Source organism: Betta splendens, chromosome 11, assembly GCF_900634795.4.
Source record: "Betta splendens chromosome 11, fBetSpl5.4, whole genome shotgun sequence".
NCBI classification, from domain to species: Eukaryota; Metazoa; Chordata; class Actinopteri; order Anabantiformes; family Osphronemidae; genus Betta; species Betta splendens.
The window spans coordinates 2,676,708-2,698,074 of NC_040891.2; the positions used below are offsets into that span (position 1 = coordinate 2,676,708).

Below are 21,367 nucleotides of genomic sequence, written 5' to 3' on the forward strand. Positions count from 1 at the left end.
TAAAAAGTTCATTGTGCGTATCTGCTATCAGTATAGATGGTAACTATCTGACCTAAGTTTGCATGCCTCAGTCAGTGCAAATATTCCTTCTGCTTGTGCTCTGTAGTGTGGGGGTAGCGGTTCTGCTTTCAAGGTCTCACTATCAGTCAGAACCGCACAGCCACTTTGCGTTTTTCTAGTTTCAGACTTTGTGTTTGGTCCATCCACAAAGACAAATATAGAACCAGGTATTTGGTTGTCCTGTAAATCTGGTCTAGGTTCTCACTTTTGAACACTCTATTTGGATCAGTTTTTCTCCACTTGCTGATATGATCTGTTCTAAATATTTAACTTCTTTCTTCAACAGCTGCAGTTTGTTTTTACTGACCTTGTGACTGTTCTCTGCCAGAAATGAAAGAAGCGTTACAGTATCTTTACTGCATTCTTCTTTAGTCTGTGACGCCACCAGAACATCATCTACGTACAGTAATATCTGAATACCGTGTGGGGGTGTAAATTTAGAGATTCAAAATTTGCTGAGAAAATAGCCGGGCTTTCACAATAACCCTATTTTAGCCTGCGTGCGACGATCTAGCGGATAACTGAGGTAACAGATGGTGGTTAAATGCTGGCGGTGATTACTAATAACAGACAGGTGTGTGTAATGAGACCGGGACGTGAAACGGGAACTAACCAGATGAAAATAGAAACCGGAAGTACTACCAAAATATAACAGGAAACCAAAACATGATACGTGAAAACAGAGTCCTTCAGAATAAATGCCAGAAACAAGAAATAAAACGAGAAGCAAAAACCCAGATCGTGACAATATAAAACAAGTATTAAATTATATCTATTATATATTTTCTATTATATTTATATCATTCCATTAATATTTTTTGTGTCTTCACTTAATTTGTTCCATAGTTTTACACCACTTTAGTGTTTATTTTTAATTCAAAATCTTGTTGTGCTGTTAACTGGTCCTTTGAATTATATTCCCCATCTCTTTCTTTAAAAGGTTTCAGTTATCACTACGAGGATTGAGATCAACGATCAGTCACAGTGTTCACAGAGATCATCGACTGTGCCAAGCTTCTACAGGAACTAGTTTCCTGCGGACACAGCTGTCTGAGCAAACCAACCTCTGAATTTTGATCTCAATCAGACACACAACACAAAAGGTCTCTGACACTTCCTCTAAGAAGTTAAAATTCACTTAGAGACCGACAAACAATATCACTTATTTTTATAGTCTGATTTACTTCAGCTAATTACAGAGTTTACGTTGACACCATAAGGTTTCCACTTTGCCGCTGCTTCAATCAAACAAACTATCACTAATTTGTTTTACGAGGACCCCGTCCTCTTTTACCTCGTGACCTCGTCACGGAACTTTTCTGAAGACCTGGTCTTCTTTTACCTCGTGAGCCACTCACGGAACTTAAGATACCTTAGAATGTACTCTTTTCATATTCGCCTGATCTGTGTCCTGGCTCTGGTACAGAATCCCGTCACCTCGCCTCGTCGGACCAACAGCCGACGTCTGACCTGTGCAGGAATTCACCTCCCAGGATTTTCTGCAGGTTCCAAACCTGGCTGTGCACAGACTTCAGTCGCCGACTCGATGTCCTGGCAAAGCGAGGATCTTGGGATCCCGAACGAGCCCCCAATTATGTTATGTTATGTTATTAATTATGTTAAATTTGTAGTTCCCTTTGTAAATCTTAAATAAAGCAGACACAATCAGTTGAGACCTTCTTCAGGATTTTACTTGCAAGGAGTGAGAAGTTTACAGCAAAGGCAACTTCCTCTCACTGAAGAGAAGACAAGGATTCAGCTCATAATATGTATTGCATTCTGAGAGGTGCATAGTCAAACAATACGTGGGAAATATTTTCTGCACAAAGCAAGCACTGGGCTCATCAGATAAGGATGCTACACATCGGTACTCCCTATTTCTTAAAGAGCAGAAAGGAGGAAACTTCAAAGCTATAGCACAGCTAACAAGGCTTCAGCAAAATATGTTTCAATGATTAAATGGAGTATTTTTCCAACAGAGTCGTTCACTGAGATTAGGTGTTCCTCCCGAGTCATATGAAAGATTAGTTCATATTGAACGAATTGTTCACGAACGACACATCACTAATGAGCACCGGTTTCCTGTCATACTCTGCTTCAAAATATGCTGACATACTTGGAGCTGTGGCCCTAGCTACTTTACCTGCCATGGCAGCCAACCCAAACAACCAGCCGCTGTTACGGGTGAGTTCAGACATATTAGAAGTTCTTCCAGTTCTAAAACTGGCAGACCTTGTTCATAAACATAGTTCTGCACATTACACTATCCTTTTCTGTTTATATATGCATAGCTGTATCTATCTGATTAAGCTGGGAGACACTGATGTAAAGATTAGGGTCAGACAACAAGGGTCAATTGAAGAAGTACAGCCCAAACTTGCGTTTGTTAGAGTGAGGAAGTGAAGTTCTGACTCTTTGCTGTCGATGCACCAAATGTTATTCTAAAGTCATGCTTGTATTCTACAACCTTCTGAGTAATAATCTAAAGATCCACAGTGACTTATTTGGGGGATAACTCCCGAATGGCCTTTTTATAACTTCTGTAAGAGTGCAGTGCACATAACTATCTAATGTAAAAGGAGGAAAGAATAAGCTTCTTATTGCTGTTTAATTTTTTCTTTGTTCTGAGGTATTAAGGATTAAGGAGGATATAAGTGTATGACTGTATGCAAATTGGATATAAAGCATGCGGCATTGTGTCATGGACAATAAATTTTCTTTTCAACCATAAAGACTGTCTGGATTTCCTTATCAGGTGAAGCTACACAAAGGTAAGGTATGTAAAACATAACACCTAACAAAATGGCCTTTAAGGTTATGAATGTGGTACACTATGAAAGTTTTTCTGACTCAAAATCCAATTCACAATACATTTGTAAATTGGCAATTCAATATGCATTTTGAAAATGCATTCTGCAATTTGTAATTCAATATGCATTTTAAAAATGCATTCTGCAATTGGCAATTCAATATGCATTTCAAATATATTAATAACTTAAAATAAGGGAGAAATAAGCTTTCAGTAAACAGATATTGACTTTAATCACTTTGTGGCAACATAAAACCAAAAGGCTGCTGGTTCCACTAGTCTTAGGCAGGAACAGACAAATGGACTGGATATTTATTAAATCTGTAAATATAACAAAGCAGAGCTCAATGTATTTAAAATAATGCAGAATTAAGCTTTTGATCAAAAGCTTTGGCTCTATTAATCACATTTTGGCAACATGAAAACATCTTACTGATTTTACTGACTAACTCGATGGTCACTCGTGCCGTTTTAATCAGACACAAAATGAGGAAGAACAACTAGCATCATGTCATAGAGTCACGATCGACGGTCGCTGTAAAGAGAAATACGATGATTATTCCTGTTGTTTACACAAAATCTAAAATACGTGGCATCACTAGGACCACTAGAAAACGTGTAGCAGATAATATTTACAAGTTATGGCAATTTTAAACCAAAATAAGCACCTTAGTCCTACACAAACCGAGTAAACGCCTTAACGAGGCGGTGCATGCTCCCACGTGCGGCGGACGATATCAAATCGTCAAACAGTCACTTTTTGGCATGACAACTGTAGTAAACTTCTGGCAGACAGACACAACACCGGTGACCCAGCAGCATACAGACCTGTTTTAGGGTGGAGGAATAATGCTATTTCTATTCTGTTTGTCAGAAAAGCCTCAGCAGCACTTGGCAGCTGCAATGCTGGCTCCACCATTCTGTCTGTTTGCTGAAGTTGCAGTAGTGGGCTCAGATTGGTTAGTACAGTTTAATTCTGGCCAATTGAGTTTCCGGTTTCCTGTCGTACTCTGCTTCAAAATATGCTCTCATACTGAGGCGGCCCTGGTGCCTTTCTGTGTGGAGTTCTCCCCGTGTTTGCGTGGGTTGTCTCCGGGTTCTCCGGCTTCCTCTCACAGTCCAAAGACGTGCAATAGGTTGATTGGACTCTCTCCATTGCCCGTAGGTGTGAGTGTGTGTGTGTGTGTCAATGGTTTGTTTGTCTATGTGTTGCCCTGCGATGGGAATGGCGACCTGGCGACCTGTCCAGGGTGTACCCTGCCTCTCGCCCATAGCCAGCTGGGTTAGGCCTCCAGCACCCCCCCCCCTGACCCCGCATATGAATAAAGACTGTACAGTTTAGTCAATATATAACAGTCAATATAAAATGCAATTTATTAAGGTTTTATTTATACTTTTAATTAATCAATTGCCACATTTAATATTGAATTGCAAAATGCATTTTTTAAATTACATGACCAACTTGCATATTGAATTGCCAATTGACAAATGTATTGTAAATTGGATTTTGAGTGTGAAAAACTTAAACGGCAACTACAGTATTTGACCTTGTGACCAGCGTTATGTGCACCGGACCTCTTACAGAAGTTATAAAAGGGCATTCAGTCTCTGTTTCAACCTGTTCTCATCTTAACATCAGTGTCTCCCAGCTTAATAAGATGGATACAGCTATGCATATACTCGTATAAACATAAATTAATAGTATAATGTGCAGACCTATGTTTATGAACAAGGTCTACCAGTTTTTGAACTGCTGCTGTCAGAACTCACCGGTAACACAGCGCCTGGTTGTTTGGGTCGGCTGCTATAGCAGGTATAGTAGCTAGGACCACAGCTCCCAGTATGTCAGCATATTTTGAAGCGGAGTACGACAGGAAGTCGGTGATCATGCGCAAATTAAGTAATGAATTTATGTTTTCCTTTCCAGACGATATCGACTGAAATCAAGCCGTCTTCCATGCCACAAACACATCAGTTTTCTCGTTTCCCTTTATAAAAGCGACAAACGGAATTTAATCAAAGCACCGTATTAAAAATCAATAAACCAGCTGAAAACAGTTTTTCCAAACCCAGACATAGAAATTGTTTAAAGTACTAGTAAGGTTTTACCAGCCGCCACAAACCGCAAGAAGAAAGGTGGCGATAGAGATACACTCAGCCCCACTTTAGCCGGAAAACAGTAGAAGAAGGTTTTCCGCGACGTTATTACGTATTGATGGTATCTTTTTTGCCTGTGGTTAGTTAGCATGTTCTTCGGTTAAGTTTCAGGTCAGTTTGTATTCCTACTGCACATTCGACAGCACAACCTCGGCATAACTATGAGCACGTTATGGATGGGAAACGTAAGTTATCTACTGATAGTTTGAGCTACTTTAGCTGCTTGTTGTGAGTCCTAGCTAGCGGGACTACCATACTAGCTATGCTAAGATAATTCACAGCTCCTTGCGTAAAATAATAGCATAACAGGTCCGGTCACGGAAACACGGATGTTCGGTGTACTACAAACCGTAGCTCTCACTCCATTCAGATGAAGTCAAAATGGCTCAGTGCAGCGTTAATATTATTGCTGTTATTTACACATAGAAAATGTTTTGCTAAACGTCATGTACACAACGACTTTTAACAGTGTTGGGTTTTCTAACACCTTTTCTGGATTTCAATCATGCAATTATTTTCTGTTGCTCTGTAGCTGGAGGTCTACATGGATGAAAAGTTTATCACCAGAGCCTTTGCCACCATGGGCGAACAGGTGGTCAACGTGCGAATTATACGCAACAAGATGACAGGGTAGGGACTAAATCCACAGACAGTTGTTCTTTTTGCACAGATTCTAATCTGACATTAAATAGTGTGTCATCACCCAGGGGTGCTCTGGGCTACTGTTTTGTGGAAATGACCGATGAGCCTACAGCAGAGAGGTGTCTTCGCAAAATCAATGGGAAACCTTTACCAGGCGCTAATCCGGTACAAGGAACTTTCAGTATTCACAGTAACACAGCCAGCTCCTGTGATATGAGATGTGACTTGTAATTTTCTCTCTTTCCACAGCCCACAAGATTTAAATTAAATCGAGCCACCTTTGGCAAACAAGATACTGGGTGAGTACGAATAGTTCACAAATCCACACTCATAAACTATCCAGACAAGTCATATTTTCTTGCTTATCATGTCTTAGTTATATTACAAATTTTATGTTTATTCTTTGGGCAAACTAAGGTTATTATTGTATCATAAAAACCTACAGCCAATGTTGTATCCCCTTTTTCAGACAGATGTATTCTCTGTTTGTGGGAGACCTGACTCCAGAGGTGGATGATGGGATGCTTTATGAGTTTTTCTACAATCGCTATCCTTCCTGCCGTGGTGGTAAAGTAGTTCTGGATAGCATGGGTAACTCCAAGTGAGTATTACCATGTGACTACTCAGTACTTAGAAGAAATGTTGGTATACCAAATTTTCTGTCTTGACCGTTGTCTGGTTAGATGGATGGATCTGGCTTAGTTCATTGTTGTAGGTCCAATCCAGACCAGTAGTAATAACAGCACGTTATTGTGCTTCACGACCCAGGGTTAAGCACATTTTTTTGGGATAAAATAGTGGGTATGGATGAAAACTCCAGTGAGCTACCGAGTTGTAATTCCATTTCATGCGTTTCTAGAGTTTTCTTTAAGTATTTGCTGCAGAGAGTGAGTGAGTTGGTGTGGTGGCAAGGTTTATTATATAGTGCAACCAGGGCATGGGGGATACAAACATGTATAATGCTACTTTTTATCAGTGATTCTGATGCTCTGGAATGAAATTGATTATATGAAAGCTCATGTAAATGGATAATGTCCATCTGAATACTGTGCATGATCTTACAGACATAATCTGTGTTGTGTATGTGAAAGACTTTCTATTCAGGCTTGGGTTAGATCATCCATGTAGGTTGTCTTTAATTTTTATAATGAACATACAAATAAAAATAGAATACATGCAACAACAGAAAGTGTTGACAGTAATCGAACCACTACAACTCCCTATCCGTAGTGCCAACTGTACATGGCTGCCACTACGCACGTCAAAGGTTCCCGTTAGTTCCTGTTTTTCTGTGTCACCCTGTATGAAGAAACTAAGTTGATACATGTTAGTCTCTTTGCATTGCATTATAATTTGAATTTATATAAACAATTTGGTTGTTTCTGTTCTACAATTGGTTTTTCCTCATCAAAGAATATGAAACGATTTCCTCAAATTAAAATTGTTTTTTTTTTTTTTACAGCAGCTCAGAAATTACCCAGTCATTCTGTGTGTTTCTCACTTTAGGGGCTGTGGCTTTGTGCAGTTTCCAGATGAGCGCTTGCAAAAGCGGGCATTAGACGAGTGTCAGGGTGTTGTGGGCCTGGGTGGTAAACCTCTACGACTCAGCTTGGCTGCTAACAAGTGAGTAATTCCTAGAATTTTTACTTATTTGGTTTGCAGGCTTGAGCCCAAATTGTCACTGTAGTTATATTTGTGTTTCTTCCTTTTGAGTTTAAGGAATAGGCCGCCGCAGCAGCAGCAGCAGTCAGACAAACCGTGGCAATCCAACTCAGAATACAGACACAGTTATGACCAGTACAGCCAGTACCAGCAGCAGGCCTATCCTGGGTATTACTCATCTTGGGGCTATGACCAGACTGGGGCAGGGTATGGCTACAACTATCAGCAATATGATTACACGCAGTACCCACCACCACAGGTGAGTCTAATCTCTTTCTAATGCATGCTCATCAGTTAGCGATTGATTCAACTCAAATGCCATTCTAACAATTGTTTTTTCACTTTTTAGGAAAGTGAAGCTGTTCAGGATGATGGGGTTGAAGGTTGGTATTGGATAGCGATATTTGAGAAGTCAAACAGGTTTATAGGATTTACAGATTGTGCAATAATTGTTTAAACATTTTTTATTATTTCATCCATTAATCCATTAATCCATTATTTAGTGGATCCTCCTTTTGCAAAAATAACAGCCTTTAACAGACTCTCATTGTAAGCTTTCTATAGCTTCCAGTGAGAGTCTGGATTCTGGTATTCTGGACCATTCCTCTTTACAAAACATCTCTAGTTCATTCAGGTTTGATAGCTTTTGAGCATGAACAGCTCTCTTTAACTCACACCACAAATTTTAATTATATTTAGCAGTGTTTAGGGTCGTTGTCTTGTTGAACGATGCAGTGATTCCATCTGCAGCAAGATGCTGTTGCCTTTGGTGCTGGTCTGTATGTTGACTGTGACTGTTTTTAACAGTTGTCGCTTCTGTTTAGTTAAGATTATTCTTGGTCTGCCACTTCAAGTCTTAACTTGAACTGTTCCTGTGGTTTTCTATTTGCTCAATATGTTCCTAACTGTGAAAATAGACAGCTGAAATCTCTGACACAGCTTTCTGTATTCTTACCCGTAAACCAGGGGTCGGCAACCTAAAACACCCAAAGAGCCATTTGAACCCATTTTCCACAAAAAAAAAAACACTCGAAGGGTATGTTACGCAAAACCGCTGAATTTGACAACAAATCACAGTGGTGATTGTGGTTACAGGTTCAGAATGTTCAGAAAAAGTGAAAGTGACTTTACGAATGTCATGTCTGTTGCGTGATGTCAGATTAGCAGTGAGATAATATTCAAATTGCCCTCCTTAAATACTCTTTCTCATAATTAGATTCACTTTTGAATGGAGGTTATGGGTCACTAGCTTACCAAGCCAATTTGAGTTCAAATAATTACTTATAAAGGTTTTACAATTGATAAAATGACAACAGTGCACAAATTTATGCACCTGCCTAATTTTGTTTAAGCAATTATTGCACACTTGGGGAATCCTATAAACTTTGTTTCACTTTCAAATATCACTGTGTCTCCTATATGACATATTTAACTGATTTTTTTTATTGCAACAACTAACGATTTATACAGGAATATCGTACAATTTTTATTATTATTATCTAAACTCCACAATGCATTTTTGTATGCAAGTCTGTGAAAGACTGGAAACCTGTAAAGACAACACTGCAGCAATCCTGTGACCTTATAGCAAGGATGAAGTACATCAGTAAGATGTCTCCCACATCATAAGCTAAACAAACAACAAAAATGGGCAGAGTACAAACATGATATGTGAAAGGTTTCTACAGAGCTTTTGGTGTTTGTGTGGCAGAAAAGCTGCCTGTCACTAACTCGCTCTGTGTTACAGAGCCCAATCCAGAGCTGGATGTGGTGGAGGCCAACAGGAGGTTTATGGAAACAAGCGAAGAGCTGTATGATGCTCTGATAGACTGTCACTGGCACCCAGCAGAGTTTTCTGTAGAAGAGGACTACATGGCTTCCAGCTTCCCAGAGTCTGTTTACTGCTAAAATTATGCTCTTTTCATTGAACTTTGAGGCATTTTATTTAGATTTTTAATTTTGTTTACATCAAGGACACAATTTGTTGCTTGTTCAGATGTAGGAACCAGTTAAAATGAATTGTATGTAACATCCCGTTTCCAATACGGTCCCAAAATATGATAGAATGACCTGTAATGTGCTGTAGCAACTGTAGCTGTATGTTTTTTGATTCTGATGACCCGTTTTGTTTTTTCCTTTCATTCTGTGCTCTTTGTTAAGGGTTGTCCTCATATTGGTTTGAACAGACTCACCTTTGACCGACTATTTGCTCCTGTACAATTTGATGGTTTGTAATAAAAACAATACACATGCGGTCAAGTGTATTCTACCTCTAGTCAAGTAGTATTTTATTGTGATTGCAACCATATACTTGTCAGTATGCAGTGAGAGTAAACTATGTTTCTTCAGGACCAAGATGCTATGTACATGCAACATAAATTAATATTTGCCTTGTGTTGCTGATATGATCAGGCTGCTGGGGTGGGGTGGGGTGGGATTGGTTCTCAGTCCAAAGACACGCAGTTAGGTCACGAGTTTGTCTGTGTCTATACTTGGCCCTGTGATGGCCTGATTAACAGCTGGAGTAAGCTCCAGCAACCCTTACTAAAGAAAAAGTGAGTGAAAGGAATGTCCTCAGTAGAGTCTGAACCCTACACAGGACCACAGGCCCTTGATACATGAAAGCCACATTTGGCCCTTCAGGGCATGAGTGTTATGGGTTCAGTCCAGTTTCTGGTTGAGATGAACACTCGGCCTGTTAAAACCTTTCACCATCTCAATGTCCAAACTCTGGATGTTCACCAGTGTGTTAGTAGGTGTCTTTCTGGGAAGGCAATCGCCATTCACTCCAGTCCAGAAAGAATGACTGACCTATACTTAAGCTCATTCCCTTGAGACACAAGCAACAATGCTGAGTTATCAGAGAATCTCAGAAGATGACAAACACTGGTGTTGTATGTAAAGTCTGAGATGTATAAAACAAAACAGCACAGAACCCTGAGGAGCCCAATGCTGCAAACCAACACCTCAGACACAGGTCTGTAGCCTCACATGCTGTGACCTGTAGATGAGGTCATCAATTGTCCTCACCTGCCTTCCAGTTTCCCTAAGTAGTTCAGTGCTGTCTGAATGGTGCTAAATATGCTGGAGAAGTGGAAAAAACATGACTTTCAAAGAGGTTCCAGCAGCTTCCAGGTGAGTCAGTGCCCAGTGCAGAAGGAAGATGTTTTTGGCCTGTAGCTTGTGGGTTCTCCATGCGTGAAGGTGGCTGAGGATGAACCGTGGGCTTCATAAGGTGGGAAGTGTTTTTGGAGTTGAAGGAGATGGAGGGAGGGTGGATGATGCCATGATCTCTTGGTCTCTGTCATTTACAGATCTCAGCCGTATGCTGCACAGAATAAAGAATAAATAAAAAAGAATAAATTAAAAGCCACAACACTCTTTTGATCAAACAAAAAGATCACCTTCTGAAACAGCAGCTCAGACGCAGGCCCCAGTTCATCGCTCCTTATCTTGTCTTGTTGTTCATTCAGATGCATTGGATATGCTGGAGTGTAACAGACTTATGCCAATATGTGATGCATCCAGGATTTACTGCTACTGCCTAACACACCTGCCTAATAAAATGTAATACCAAAGTAGACCTACAGTGGTGACATGACGACAGCATGACAATATCAGCCTGCTGTTAAGCCTGTTAAAACCCACTATACTGTACTGTGACTTCTGTGAACGGCTCACCTCTAAATGGGCAGAGCTTTGAAAGACATCCCCCTGACTGTAAAAGAGAGGTGCTCTGATGCACAGTACCAACAGACAGCGTAGTGTGACCCTCTGTGGCCTGAAGTGTTGGGGGACCTCATGTGCATACTGTAAACTTTTATTAACAGAATCATTTTTAAGGTCCCACATGCTAAAGGAGAGAAACCACTGTGGCCTGCATGTAAAGCCTTCATCCTGGTTGTAGTGAGTTGAAACAAAGAGATTTGTGCGGGGGAACCACACCTGGCTCCCCCGCTAAAACAAGCGACAAACGGCGGATGAACTTGGACGTCAGCCATCCTGATTGGACCACACAATGGGACGGGCGTGACCGAAAACACGGTTATAGAAAGCTGCCGTGACCAAAGACTTGCCCCTTTGGTTCTCCCTTGTTCTCCTTGCTCATCACCATCACCTTCATCAACCTGGAGCTTCCTCTCTGCCCCCGGCACGCCTCGGAGCACCCACCGCAGCCAGCCACCGAACCAACGTGGACATCGCTACAGAGAACGGGCCTGATTATCCATATACTCCCAGCCACTCGGCAGGAATTTGCTTTATTGTTGTGTTGTTTCTTTTCCTGTTGTGATCACGCAGAACACGCGATCTGATCACTGTGCATTTTAGGTGCATATTGGAGTGCTGTAATCTGTGATTTTGCTATTTTAAGATTGCTTTATTGTGGTACCGTCCTCCTTGTATGGTAATTTTCCCCGCCCCTGATTTTCCCCCACCAATATATTCAAAGTGACTTGAGCCAATCACTGAGGACCTAGAACAGTCCAAAGTAGTAGAAACTGATGTCTGCAGATAACGTGCTACCACACTGAATTATGGAGCAAAGTGCCCCCTGTCTTGGCTATGATGAAACATGTTGCATTAATCGAGCGTTTTAGATAAGATAATAAACAGTAAGTTAACCAATTTACAGCTGTGCCGTCTCTCCACGCCCGTAAAGGGGGCGCAATCTCTCTCTTCCTCCTTCCTTCTTGCACACACGCACAAATGCACACGCACACTCACATACACACGCACGCTCACATACACATACAATACTTCCAGACGAACACACCATACGATTAAGTTGTGATTTGCTAAGTTATTCAAGATATTGTTGATACTGGAGTTAATATTAATTGTTTAATATAGCGTTTATAATTTAATTGGTAGTTATCTCTGATTATTTGTATACGGTTTTGCAGCACTGGTAAATTGAGTCGGCTATGTTACGGAGTTCACCCTTCAACTTTCTAAATACAATTGAGACTGTACTGGCTATTCCAAATTGGTTATTGGTCCCTGGTAACAGGGTGGTGCCCTGTAAATAAATTAATTATTAATGCAATTAATATTAATTAATCATAACTAAGTGTTTCATTTACAAAAATATAGACAACCATCATATATATAGTTATAATATTTAAGGTAATAACCGAATTTTGTGAATCTAAATTATAAAATAATTGTAATGCTACAGATGTGCCTTTGACCCACATGTCTGATACAGACCAGACATCATGCTTCTGTGTATCAGTTTCATTCTCTCTCTTATTGTTTCTGCGTGTAATGGTAAATGGTTATGGTTCGTACTTATATAGCGCTTTAACCACCCTTCCGGGATCCAAAGCACTTTACACTCATTTACATTTACATTTAATAGAAAAAATAAAAATAGAAAGTATTCTATTCACCCATTTACACTCACATTCACACACCGCACCGGCGCTCGCTTGGAACATCAGAGCAGTGACACTTCAACATATGGGCTCGAAGCGCCAGCCTTAAAGTTAGAGGACGACCTCCCTATGCTATTGCCAGTCAAATAAATTTATTGCATTTGTACACAGATTGTGAGAGTACATGTGACTCTGAAAGGCGTTTGGGTGAATGTAATATAACTCCACATCCACAAGATGGAGGCAAATAGTTTCTGTGTCTGATTGCAGTAACCTTAGCTAAATATGTAGCATGTTTGAGTAAATCAGCAGTTCAGCATAAGAATAAGAATGCCTTTATTAGTCCCACAGCAAAGGAAATTGCACCTATCAGGACGGAAAACAAAGAGAAACATACAAACACATCCATAAACAGAGCAAATTTAGTTAACAGTTCTGATTGTAAAGTCTGAGAGCAGCAGCATAGGAACCAACAAGTAAATACATATATCGCTGAGCTTCATATACAGTTAAGAATAATGTTTCGACATATTAAAGGTAGACATGATAAACAGTTTAATTTTCATGTTACACTAAACTGGTGAATAGACATAGAAGAGCTACAGTAGTAGAAATATTAAACTGAGCTAAAACGTGGACATTAAAAGCAGAAATGAAAACCAAATAGCTCTACTCGGATCCATTTTATTTATTAAGATAAGGTCCAAATCTGTAATAATTTCTGAAGGAAAGAGACTGTAGTCATGAAATATAAAATACAAGTCAATTGTACCAGCAACAGAAAACACATTCCATACCACATGGTGATCACGATGTGACTTCAGCATATAGGGCAGGTTCCCAGACCTGGTTCTAGTTCTCATGGCTGGTAACTCTTACTAGTAACGTTTTACAAAAACTACGTATGTACAATAAATGCGTATATGTCCATATGGATGACACAGCTGTCAATACATTAGTCAATACTTATCATCTTCACCAGCTGTTGTTTACTGTGGAAGTTACACTCTTTGTCAAGTTGTGAATTATTCATTCCTCTACATTACAGCATGTTATACATTTAGAGTCACATTGTTTTATTCTTCTGGAAATGTGAATTTCAGCTTCAACAACATGAAGACGAAACACAAGTTACCAAAATTTGATTACCAACGATTCATGATCGTTAAAATGCTTTGAGGGGTTGAACGTAGCTGCAGCACTGCTGCCCGCTACTTACATGCCACAATCAACTCAGACATTTTGAAATACTTTTATTTTGAAAACCCCTTTGCGTTGTGGAGCGTGGGTATAAGACGCAGCTTACTTTGCTGTGCTGGTCCGTTTGAAGCAGACACAGAGCGCAGCAGATCTCAGAAGACCATGTCGGAGTTTCTGTTGTTTGGATGTCGTTTGCCTTTGGACCATCAACACATCTGCAACAGGAATCGAAGAGAAAACATGCAAGTTTGTGAAAGTATGTGTGAAGAGCCGAAGGTCGGTGCTGCAGCGGTTGTGTGATGACAGTGTCTGTGCTGATGCTGAGGAATGCAGCAGCTGTCTGAGACTGTCTGTAACCTCCACACGGACCGGCTGGACCAGCTCGGCACGATTAAACGCGCTAAACTGGTAGATTAAACATGCTAAACGCCGCTTGTCGTAACTAAACGCTTTGGGTGATCGCGTCAGAGACGTCTTCTTGGCTTGGTTTCACCATTCCACACCCTGTAACGCTTTCTGAGCGCAACTTGTGGCTTCGCAGGGATAATCTGGCTCCAGCCCAGCTTCCTCTGGTGGCGGTAACGCGGCAGAAGCTATGATACATGCTCTTCTTATGTTAGGCAGGACGATGCACTGGATCCTGGGTAGAGCTTCAACGCACGGCCCTGTCCTGGGTGTTTGAGTGCTGCTCTTAATTAAACGAGATTGGAGATTCTGGCATGTCATAGCGGACTGGGTGGTAGTGTGGGGGGTGCAACATGCACGTCACATGCTCAACACTAACTTGTGTCAAAGCCGCAGGACACGTTTGTGTTACTGCAGTGAAAACAGAAACAGCTCTTATTGAAGACATGCTGTAACAAGATGTTTTTTTTACACTACTGGTTATCATCATATTCATCCTCTCAGGTGAAGCTGATTATTCCACATGGTAATTATTGAGGTCACGGTGGGGGCTGGGGTGTTCTAATGCTTTGGTCCCTATTGAATGAGCAGGGTCAACATAACACAAAGTGGTTTGACTGGACGCTGGCACAGAAGCTGCATTTCATTCCATTAGGCTGTATGGTTTGAGCCACTGTGTTTGTCTTTTTTACATATGACATTATAGTTACTTATGTACCAATTCTAGACTAGTGGTTGTGCAGTTTGACCCAATTTATACTATAATCAAAAACACAATGGTTGAATTCAACCTCATATTCTACCCATGAACTGATTAGGAGTTTTGGCACCAAGCTGATCATTACGGGGCAGCTAATATTAATGCTCCATTCAGCTGTACTTGTTTATTCTTGAGGGTCAGACTGGTGCCTGTCCTAGCTGACGGAGCAGGCACATGGAGAGAGACAGCCATTAACTCATCACTCAGAAATGATCTGAAGTTTGAGACCAGGCTCAACTAGGCATTTTTTAAAGTTTGCATGTATCCAGGTTTACTCTGCTTTTCTCAGATGGTTACTGAATTAGCTTAAATGTTGAGGCACTGTCATGTTTTTCACACTTTGTGGTGAGAACATGGCTACAAAGTTGGCTGTTATTGACAATGGACAATAGTTGGTTCCAACTTTTGAATGCAGCAGTGGAATCAAAGAACAAGTAATGTCTAGGAGAACATCTGGAGGTTTTACACAACTTATAATAATAAATAATTCTGGGCATCCCCTCTGTTCTGCTGCTCAGACAAGCCAACATTTTATTCTTCATCCTCATGTTCCTTACACCCAAATTTATTCTACTCACTTGTCTTACAGCTAGAGCAGCTTCCGTCTCACTTTGGATGGGCTCCAATCAGTCATAACACCATCCTGTCAGGTGAGCGATCATAGGACACTAAAAGGCTTTAATGTGGGAATATTCTCTGGCTCTGTGCAGTTTACCTAATTTCCATCTTTTCTTTGGGAAATTAGGGAAAAATCATGTGCAAAAATGCACAAATGTTTTATAGGCCAATCATGGTGCAGGCCAGGTGGCTGAGGGGAGGCAGACAGGCAGGCATACAAACTTGTCCATCCATGTCCTGGGAAATTCTCTAATTTTGAAGGTATCCAATAAATTATGAGCGCACAACACAAGAGAGAGAACACCCCCCGTAGATCTCTGTAGTACCCAATCAATAGTCTGTAATCTGTGCCAGATCTTGCCTCTGGGGATTTAAGGGGAATTACACTTGTCAGTCTTCTCCACGTCACTGGTGAGTTCCTGCTTCAGGAGGAGGAGTTCAAGTTTGTTGTGGTGTTGAGAACAAGGGAAGATGATAGATAGTTTTATTCAGTTCAATTATGTATATTTATATAGCGCTGTAAACCTGATTAACAAGACCCTATACAACTAAAAATATATAACTATTCAGAAAACCTAACAAATTCTGCTGCATCAGCTGCAGTAATGCAGTTGGTGCACCAGTCTGTGTAAAGAAGGAGTGGGGGCAAAAGGCGAAGCCCTTAAAGTACCGGCCAATCAGTCATGAAACTCTGGGTCATGATCAAAAGAACAACATCCCAGATACAAGTGCCTGAAGTGAGTGGTGAGGTGAGGTGACTTTTGACTTCAAGATCCCTTAGATTGGATGGAATGCAGAAAGCTCATTTCCAGGGGCCTCATGTACAAAGATTTCCTACTAAACTTTGCGTAAGTTCAAATCCAAAAAACTGCCTGAGTACAGAAGTATCAATGTCCTCTAAGTAAGGATCTACGCATGTTTCCTTCGCACTTACCAATCAGCGTAGAATTGAGCGCAGGTGACTGAATAGCAGACTCCTTCCGTGCCTCAATAGAAATATGTTAATTAATTTAAATACAGTCCGCGTCTGCCCCGAGCGGGACCTTGTGTGCAGGTATTAATGCTGCAAGTTCTGCACAGGAGCAGAAATAAAAAGATAAAAATAGTCTCACATGAAGGTGGACGTGAAGCGAATTTTACCACCAAAGTGTCACCAAAACAGGCAGATGTGAAAGAGAAGACACTGAGGTCAGTTAATAATAGGAATTCTCTACATTAAACCACCGTTTAATGTTGATGCTGAAGACAGGATGTACTATGGTTGCGTACAGGTTCTATGTGCGACAAGAATTAATATTAAGGCTGTTAAATTATTTACTTGCCACAAAGCCACTGATCTGGTACCAGCTTCAAATCTGATACAATGAATGGATCATTGTTAAACAGGCACCTTGCTAACTGTAACTGCATTTGTGCGTAACAGATTATTGTGACAGTGCTTTTATAGCCATGTGTCCAGTCGATGAGTGCACCTTCACATCAGGTAAAGGGGCTTTCGAAGCAAACTGCGCTTTAATGTTGCCCCGATCGACCGTTGGAAGTATGGAAACTTGATTCCTTGCTGACATACGGATGACTGCGTCCCACACAGCTGGAATGGCTCGGTTTGGCTTGGCTCGGCTCAGGATCCACTACCTGACCGGCATGCAGCTCCTTCTGGATGCCCCCGTGGCTGGAACCCTAGTGTGGTCAGCAGCTGGATGTGTGCTGGCCGCGTTGCAATCCAAGTACAGGTGCCTCTACCAGATTCTAATAGATCCTCTATTAGATCCTCTAACAGATCACCTAAGAGAGCTGTGGAATATATGTTTGCACCATTTTGCTCGTATTTTTATATTATCTTATCTAATTGCAGACGTGTGGCTGTTTATTAATTGTTTATCGTTTTTTCCATTGTGACTAATGATCGTTTTCACGTGATTAACAGTTTCCCAGTTTCACCTCTTGGTATCGCTAATGGACCAATAGCTGTAAAAAAGTACTTAGCCAGTGAGCTACCGTAGATTTGCACACGTTCTACTTTACAGTATGTTTTTTTTTGTTACATCTCACCTTAGGCGTAGTTTCGTGCTTACGCCAGGTTTTCGTGCATAAGTATCCTTTGTACATGACGCCCCAGGTGTATTATAGGTTACTATAATAGGTTACTATAATACAAATTGGCTAGGTAAATTCATTTTATCAAGTAGTTCAACATACTACAAACTACATATACATACACATATTACTGACATACTTTCAAGTATTATAATGATCATTATTATTATTATAAAATGTTTTCCTTTTCCAATAAAAATAGTGTAGCTTTTGCCACTTAAAAACTGCCCTGGATACCATATGTGATTTGATGGCCTCTTTGGAGATAACAGGTAAAATGTCCCACTCTAAACCTAAGCTTTTTGTTTTGTAAAGACTCAAAGAATGTAGCTGGTTGCAGTATCTGCAGGATGTTTACCGTAGATGTCTTTGCATCCTAAGTGAAGGAAACATGCAATGGAAGGTTTCTATTACAGGGCCACATAAATCAGCAACAATTCACAGTCTCCAGCAGACAATTTATAGTCTTCTGCATGTCCTCGGACTGCACCAGGAGCAGCCATGAACCGCCACACAAAGTATCAAAGCCCAGATCCTTCCCACTGTTAGGAGGCAGAGCTAACCACTGTAAACTACTCAATCCATTAAAAGGCTCTGATTCACACAATTCACACACAGTCATAATTATACTAAAATATTATTTTAGAAATGTGTTATGGAAAGATGCAGTAGTGTAGAGTGTATTCTAAAACTTTTTTAATCTGTTCTAACTAATCTTGATAATCTGAAATAGGACAGCCTGTTTTTATTTGTGACAGAGCAGGAACAGCGGCTGAAAGGTGTATGAGCACTAACTTCAGTTACATATTACAGCTGCATTAAAAATAATATAAAACATCAGAAACGTGCCGAGCCTTAACATTAATAAGATAAATGTAAAAATCTGAAATGCTAATTTAATGTGAATTCAAAATAAAGGATTTTAATTCACCTGTGAGGTTAAAATATAATCTGAGGCACGCTGACTGGGCTTTTCTTTTCCAAGCTTTCTTATTATTCCATCAATAGTTAGACTGCAACAGGCTGCACACTGAATATTCCTGCATGACCTCTACCACCTCTACTACTTTTTTTACACCACCGACCGAAAAAGTGTATAATCATTTTTCTTTCACTGTATAATCAAGATTCAGCATTTGAATTAATGGATTACCTTTAAATGTACTGTTATACCTGCATTAACTTTGTCCTCCTCACTCTAAGTTTTCTGACAGGGCTCTGGACTAAACTGTGCAATGATGTCCCAGAAAGTCCGAGGTGTAGCAACAAATCAGCCATCCTGGAAACCAAAGCCTTGCTTCAGCTTGCGAGGCAGAAAGCAGAAAGACAGCGTGATTCAAGGCAGGCTTCGTATCCGCTCCTTCCCCGGGGCCTTCCTGGTGTTGGGGGTTGTTGTGGTGGTTGCTGGCTCTGCTCTGGCTGTAGCGGGATATTGGCCTGACAGGTTACCAAGATCATCCATCCTGGGAGCTGCAGAGCAGGACAATATCTCAGAGTCACAAACTCTTGGTTGGACAGTACAAGCTAACAGCTTTCTATCCACAGTTAACCCCATCCACAGCAAACGAATGAAGCTGTTGGGGCCTGTCATCATGGGGGTGGGACTCTTCATCCTCATATGTGCCAACACAGTCCTATATGAGAACAGGGATAGAGAAACTCAGATGCTCCTTGCTCAGATGCGGAGTGTGATCTGTTCTGTATCTGCAGCTGTGCCCTCAGCAGACCTCAAAGACATAGCAGCAACCAACTCAATAGCCAAACACTACCACTGGGTAAGCAGTTTACCAGCTGCACATGTCAACATTCTTTGTCTGCAGCAACTGGCCAGCTCAGAGCCTCTGCTCCAGACCAGACACCTCAAAAACCAGGAGGACAGTGAGGAGGGTCTTTGCCAGCAGAAGATTTTCCAAACAGAAGCACTCCACCACCAAGAATCTGAGCTGTCGCCTTCTCTTTACTCCTCCCTCACTAACTCTTGCAATTCTAGTCACACAGACTTTAAATCACTGTCTGGTGCAAAGTATGATGGCACTGCTTACATTGTCCAGGGTGCCCCATTCATCAAGCTCAACAACTGCCTGGCTTTTGACAGTTCACTGTCCTCCCTTGGGATGCCTGCGGTGGATGTCCTAGCAGCCCAGCAAAGGCGCAGCCACAGTATCAGCTACAGGACTAAACCTTACAAATCTCATACTTGTGTGGAACTGAAGGATGAAGTCCATATGCCAGTAAGGGAGGGTGAAATAAACGTGGTCTCTACCAATAGGCAGAATAATTTACAGGTTTTTGTGAACATCCCTGAGCAACATGTAAATGTTAAGGAGGAGCAGATTTGTGGAAGCTGGCCTCGGCTAGACTTGGGCAATGGGAGACGATACCTGAAACTAGAGAACAAAGAGGACTCAGTGGAAAGACTGCTGGATCAATTGGAGCATCAGAGATTTCAGTGGGATAAGAGTTTTGGCTCCGGGCCTTTTCAGTGAAGCCTGCTTCACGGTCCTATTTTGGAATACTAACACACTCAGAAGTTTCACATTTTGGTTTTCAATTCTGCAAGAGGCAGAGATTAACTCAGTTTTGGAGCATACTGGTTTTCATATGAATCTTCTAGAACTGAAGCCAGTGGAATATTGATGCTCAGGTGTTATAGTCTTTGCTTGGCTGATTGTGTCAGATGGTTTATATAATGAGAGGAATAATATACGTACTCTGCAATGTCACATGTGATTTAAGACTGTTTATTTCTGCAGTTGGACCTTATATCAGTTCAAAACAAAGTTGTAACTCAATGCCAAAATATGTTTGCATGTTTCCAGGGTAGAGAGTTTCTTTTCACTGTTCAAGAGTCTAGGTAGTTTGGTTCCAAATGAATGGCACAAATAATGACTGGCAACAAGTATCCAGTAAAAACTGGGACATGTTCCTGAGGTCCCAGAGCATGGCAGTGTTTTACAGTGTGTCATGTCTGAGTAATGTCACTGTTTAATGCGTAAGAAAAGACAATTAAATGTTCATCTTAAGTTAATCACAATGTTTTGTTTTTCTATTATTGATTCAGTTATGATTAGGCCATTGTTGGGATGTAGGCTTTACACACACACACACACACACACACACACACACACACACACACCTTGTGGTTACATCAGACTGGGTTCTCACTATTTGCATAATGCCTTCAAAGTCAGGGCCGGCAAAATTGTACTCCTCACTTTGGTAGCAAAATATGTTTTTTGGTTCTCCCTTCGACACACACACACACACACACACACACACACACACACACACACACACATACACACACACACACACACACACACACACACACACAGAGTCGGATTTCCTGGGATGGGACATAATCAACACTGTCTGTAACCACTTTGGTAATTTCTCCACTTTTAGACTGTGGCAACCCACTGAGCCCCCAGGTGTATGAACCAGGAATAGAAACCTGTCTTGTGTGTTTAAAGGCTGAGACACTGAGGAGGGGAACATGGAAACACATCAAGTCCAGTCCAAACAGGCCTTCAAAGTTATGGGGCCCCACAAGTGGACCCCACTTTGGTAGAAAAAGAG

The 21,367-nt window shown here is 41.0% G+C and overlaps 2 protein-coding genes and 2 long non-coding RNA genes across 14 annotated transcripts in view; 3 read left to right on the forward strand and 1 right to left on the reverse strand.

The window, feature by feature from the left end:
* LOC129604801 (uncharacterized) overlaps positions 1–21,367 on the forward strand; it is a 67,268-nt gene that overhangs the window by 17,048 nt on the left and 28,853 nt on the right. The window lies entirely within an intron of this gene.
* LOC114865967 (tRNA selenocysteine 1-associated protein 1-like) lies at positions 4,964–9,605 on the forward strand. 5 transcript variants are annotated; one of them, XM_055512641.1, is made up of 9 exons: positions 4,964–5,211; positions 5,559–5,656; positions 5,719–5,833; positions 5,918–5,967; positions 6,138–6,269; positions 7,175–7,291; positions 7,388–7,589; positions 7,680–7,713; positions 9,078–9,605. In XM_055512641.1, the coding sequence occupies exons 1-9, from the start codon at positions 5,188–5,190 to the stop codon at positions 9,236–9,238; spliced, it is 933 nt and encodes a 310-aa protein (XP_055368616.1). In that variant the 5' UTR covers positions 4,964–5,187; the 3' UTR covers positions 9,239–9,605. The 5 variants fall into 5 exon arrangements, with proteins under 5 accessions (XP_055368616.1, XP_029023363.1, XP_029023364.1 ...); XM_029167530.3 differs by having other exon boundaries at positions 4,993–5,211; positions 7,382–7,589; XM_029167531.3 differs by having other exon boundaries at positions 4,993–5,211; positions 5,734–5,833; positions 7,382–7,589.
* LOC121202605 (uncharacterized) lies at positions 9,454–11,653 on the reverse strand. Its single transcript, XR_005898366.2, has 2 exons — positions 10,735–11,653; positions 9,454–10,658 (listed from the first exon to the last, which is right to left on the reverse strand). It is a non-coding gene; the product is annotated as an uncharacterized LOC121202605 (long non-coding RNA).
* Positions 13,980–20,816, forward strand: tmem200b (transmembrane protein 200B). 7 transcript variants are annotated; one of them, XM_055512637.1, is made up of 3 exons: positions 13,980–14,817; positions 15,663–15,723; positions 18,992–20,816. In XM_055512637.1, exon 3 carries the CDS (start codon positions 19,024–19,026, stop codon positions 20,272–20,274), a length of 1,251 nt encoding a protein of 416 aa, XP_055368612.1. In that variant the 5' UTR covers positions 13,980–14,817; positions 15,663–15,723; positions 18,992–19,023; the 3' UTR covers positions 20,275–20,816. The 7 variants fall into 7 exon arrangements, with proteins under 7 accessions (XP_055368612.1, XP_055368611.1, XP_055368613.1 ...); XM_055512636.1 differs by having other exon boundaries at positions 13,980–14,316; positions 17,283–20,816; XM_055512638.1 differs by having other exon boundaries at positions 13,980–14,316.

Coding starts and splice junctions, on each gene's coding strand:
- LOC114865967 (XM_029167530.3), top strand. CDS start 5,188: ATGAGCACGTTATGGATGGGAAAC. Junction 5,657..5,718: donor ATACGCAACAAGATGACAGG/GTAGGGACTAAA, acceptor GACATTAAATAG/TGTGTCATCACCCAGGGGTG. Junction 7,590..7,679: donor CGCAGTACCCACCACCACAG/GTGAGTCTAATC, acceptor TTCACTTTTTAG/GAAAGTGAAGCTGTTCAGGA.
- tmem200b (XM_029167008.3), top strand. CDS start 19,024: ATGATGTCCCAGAAAGTCCGAGGTGTAGCAACAAATCAGCCATCCTGG.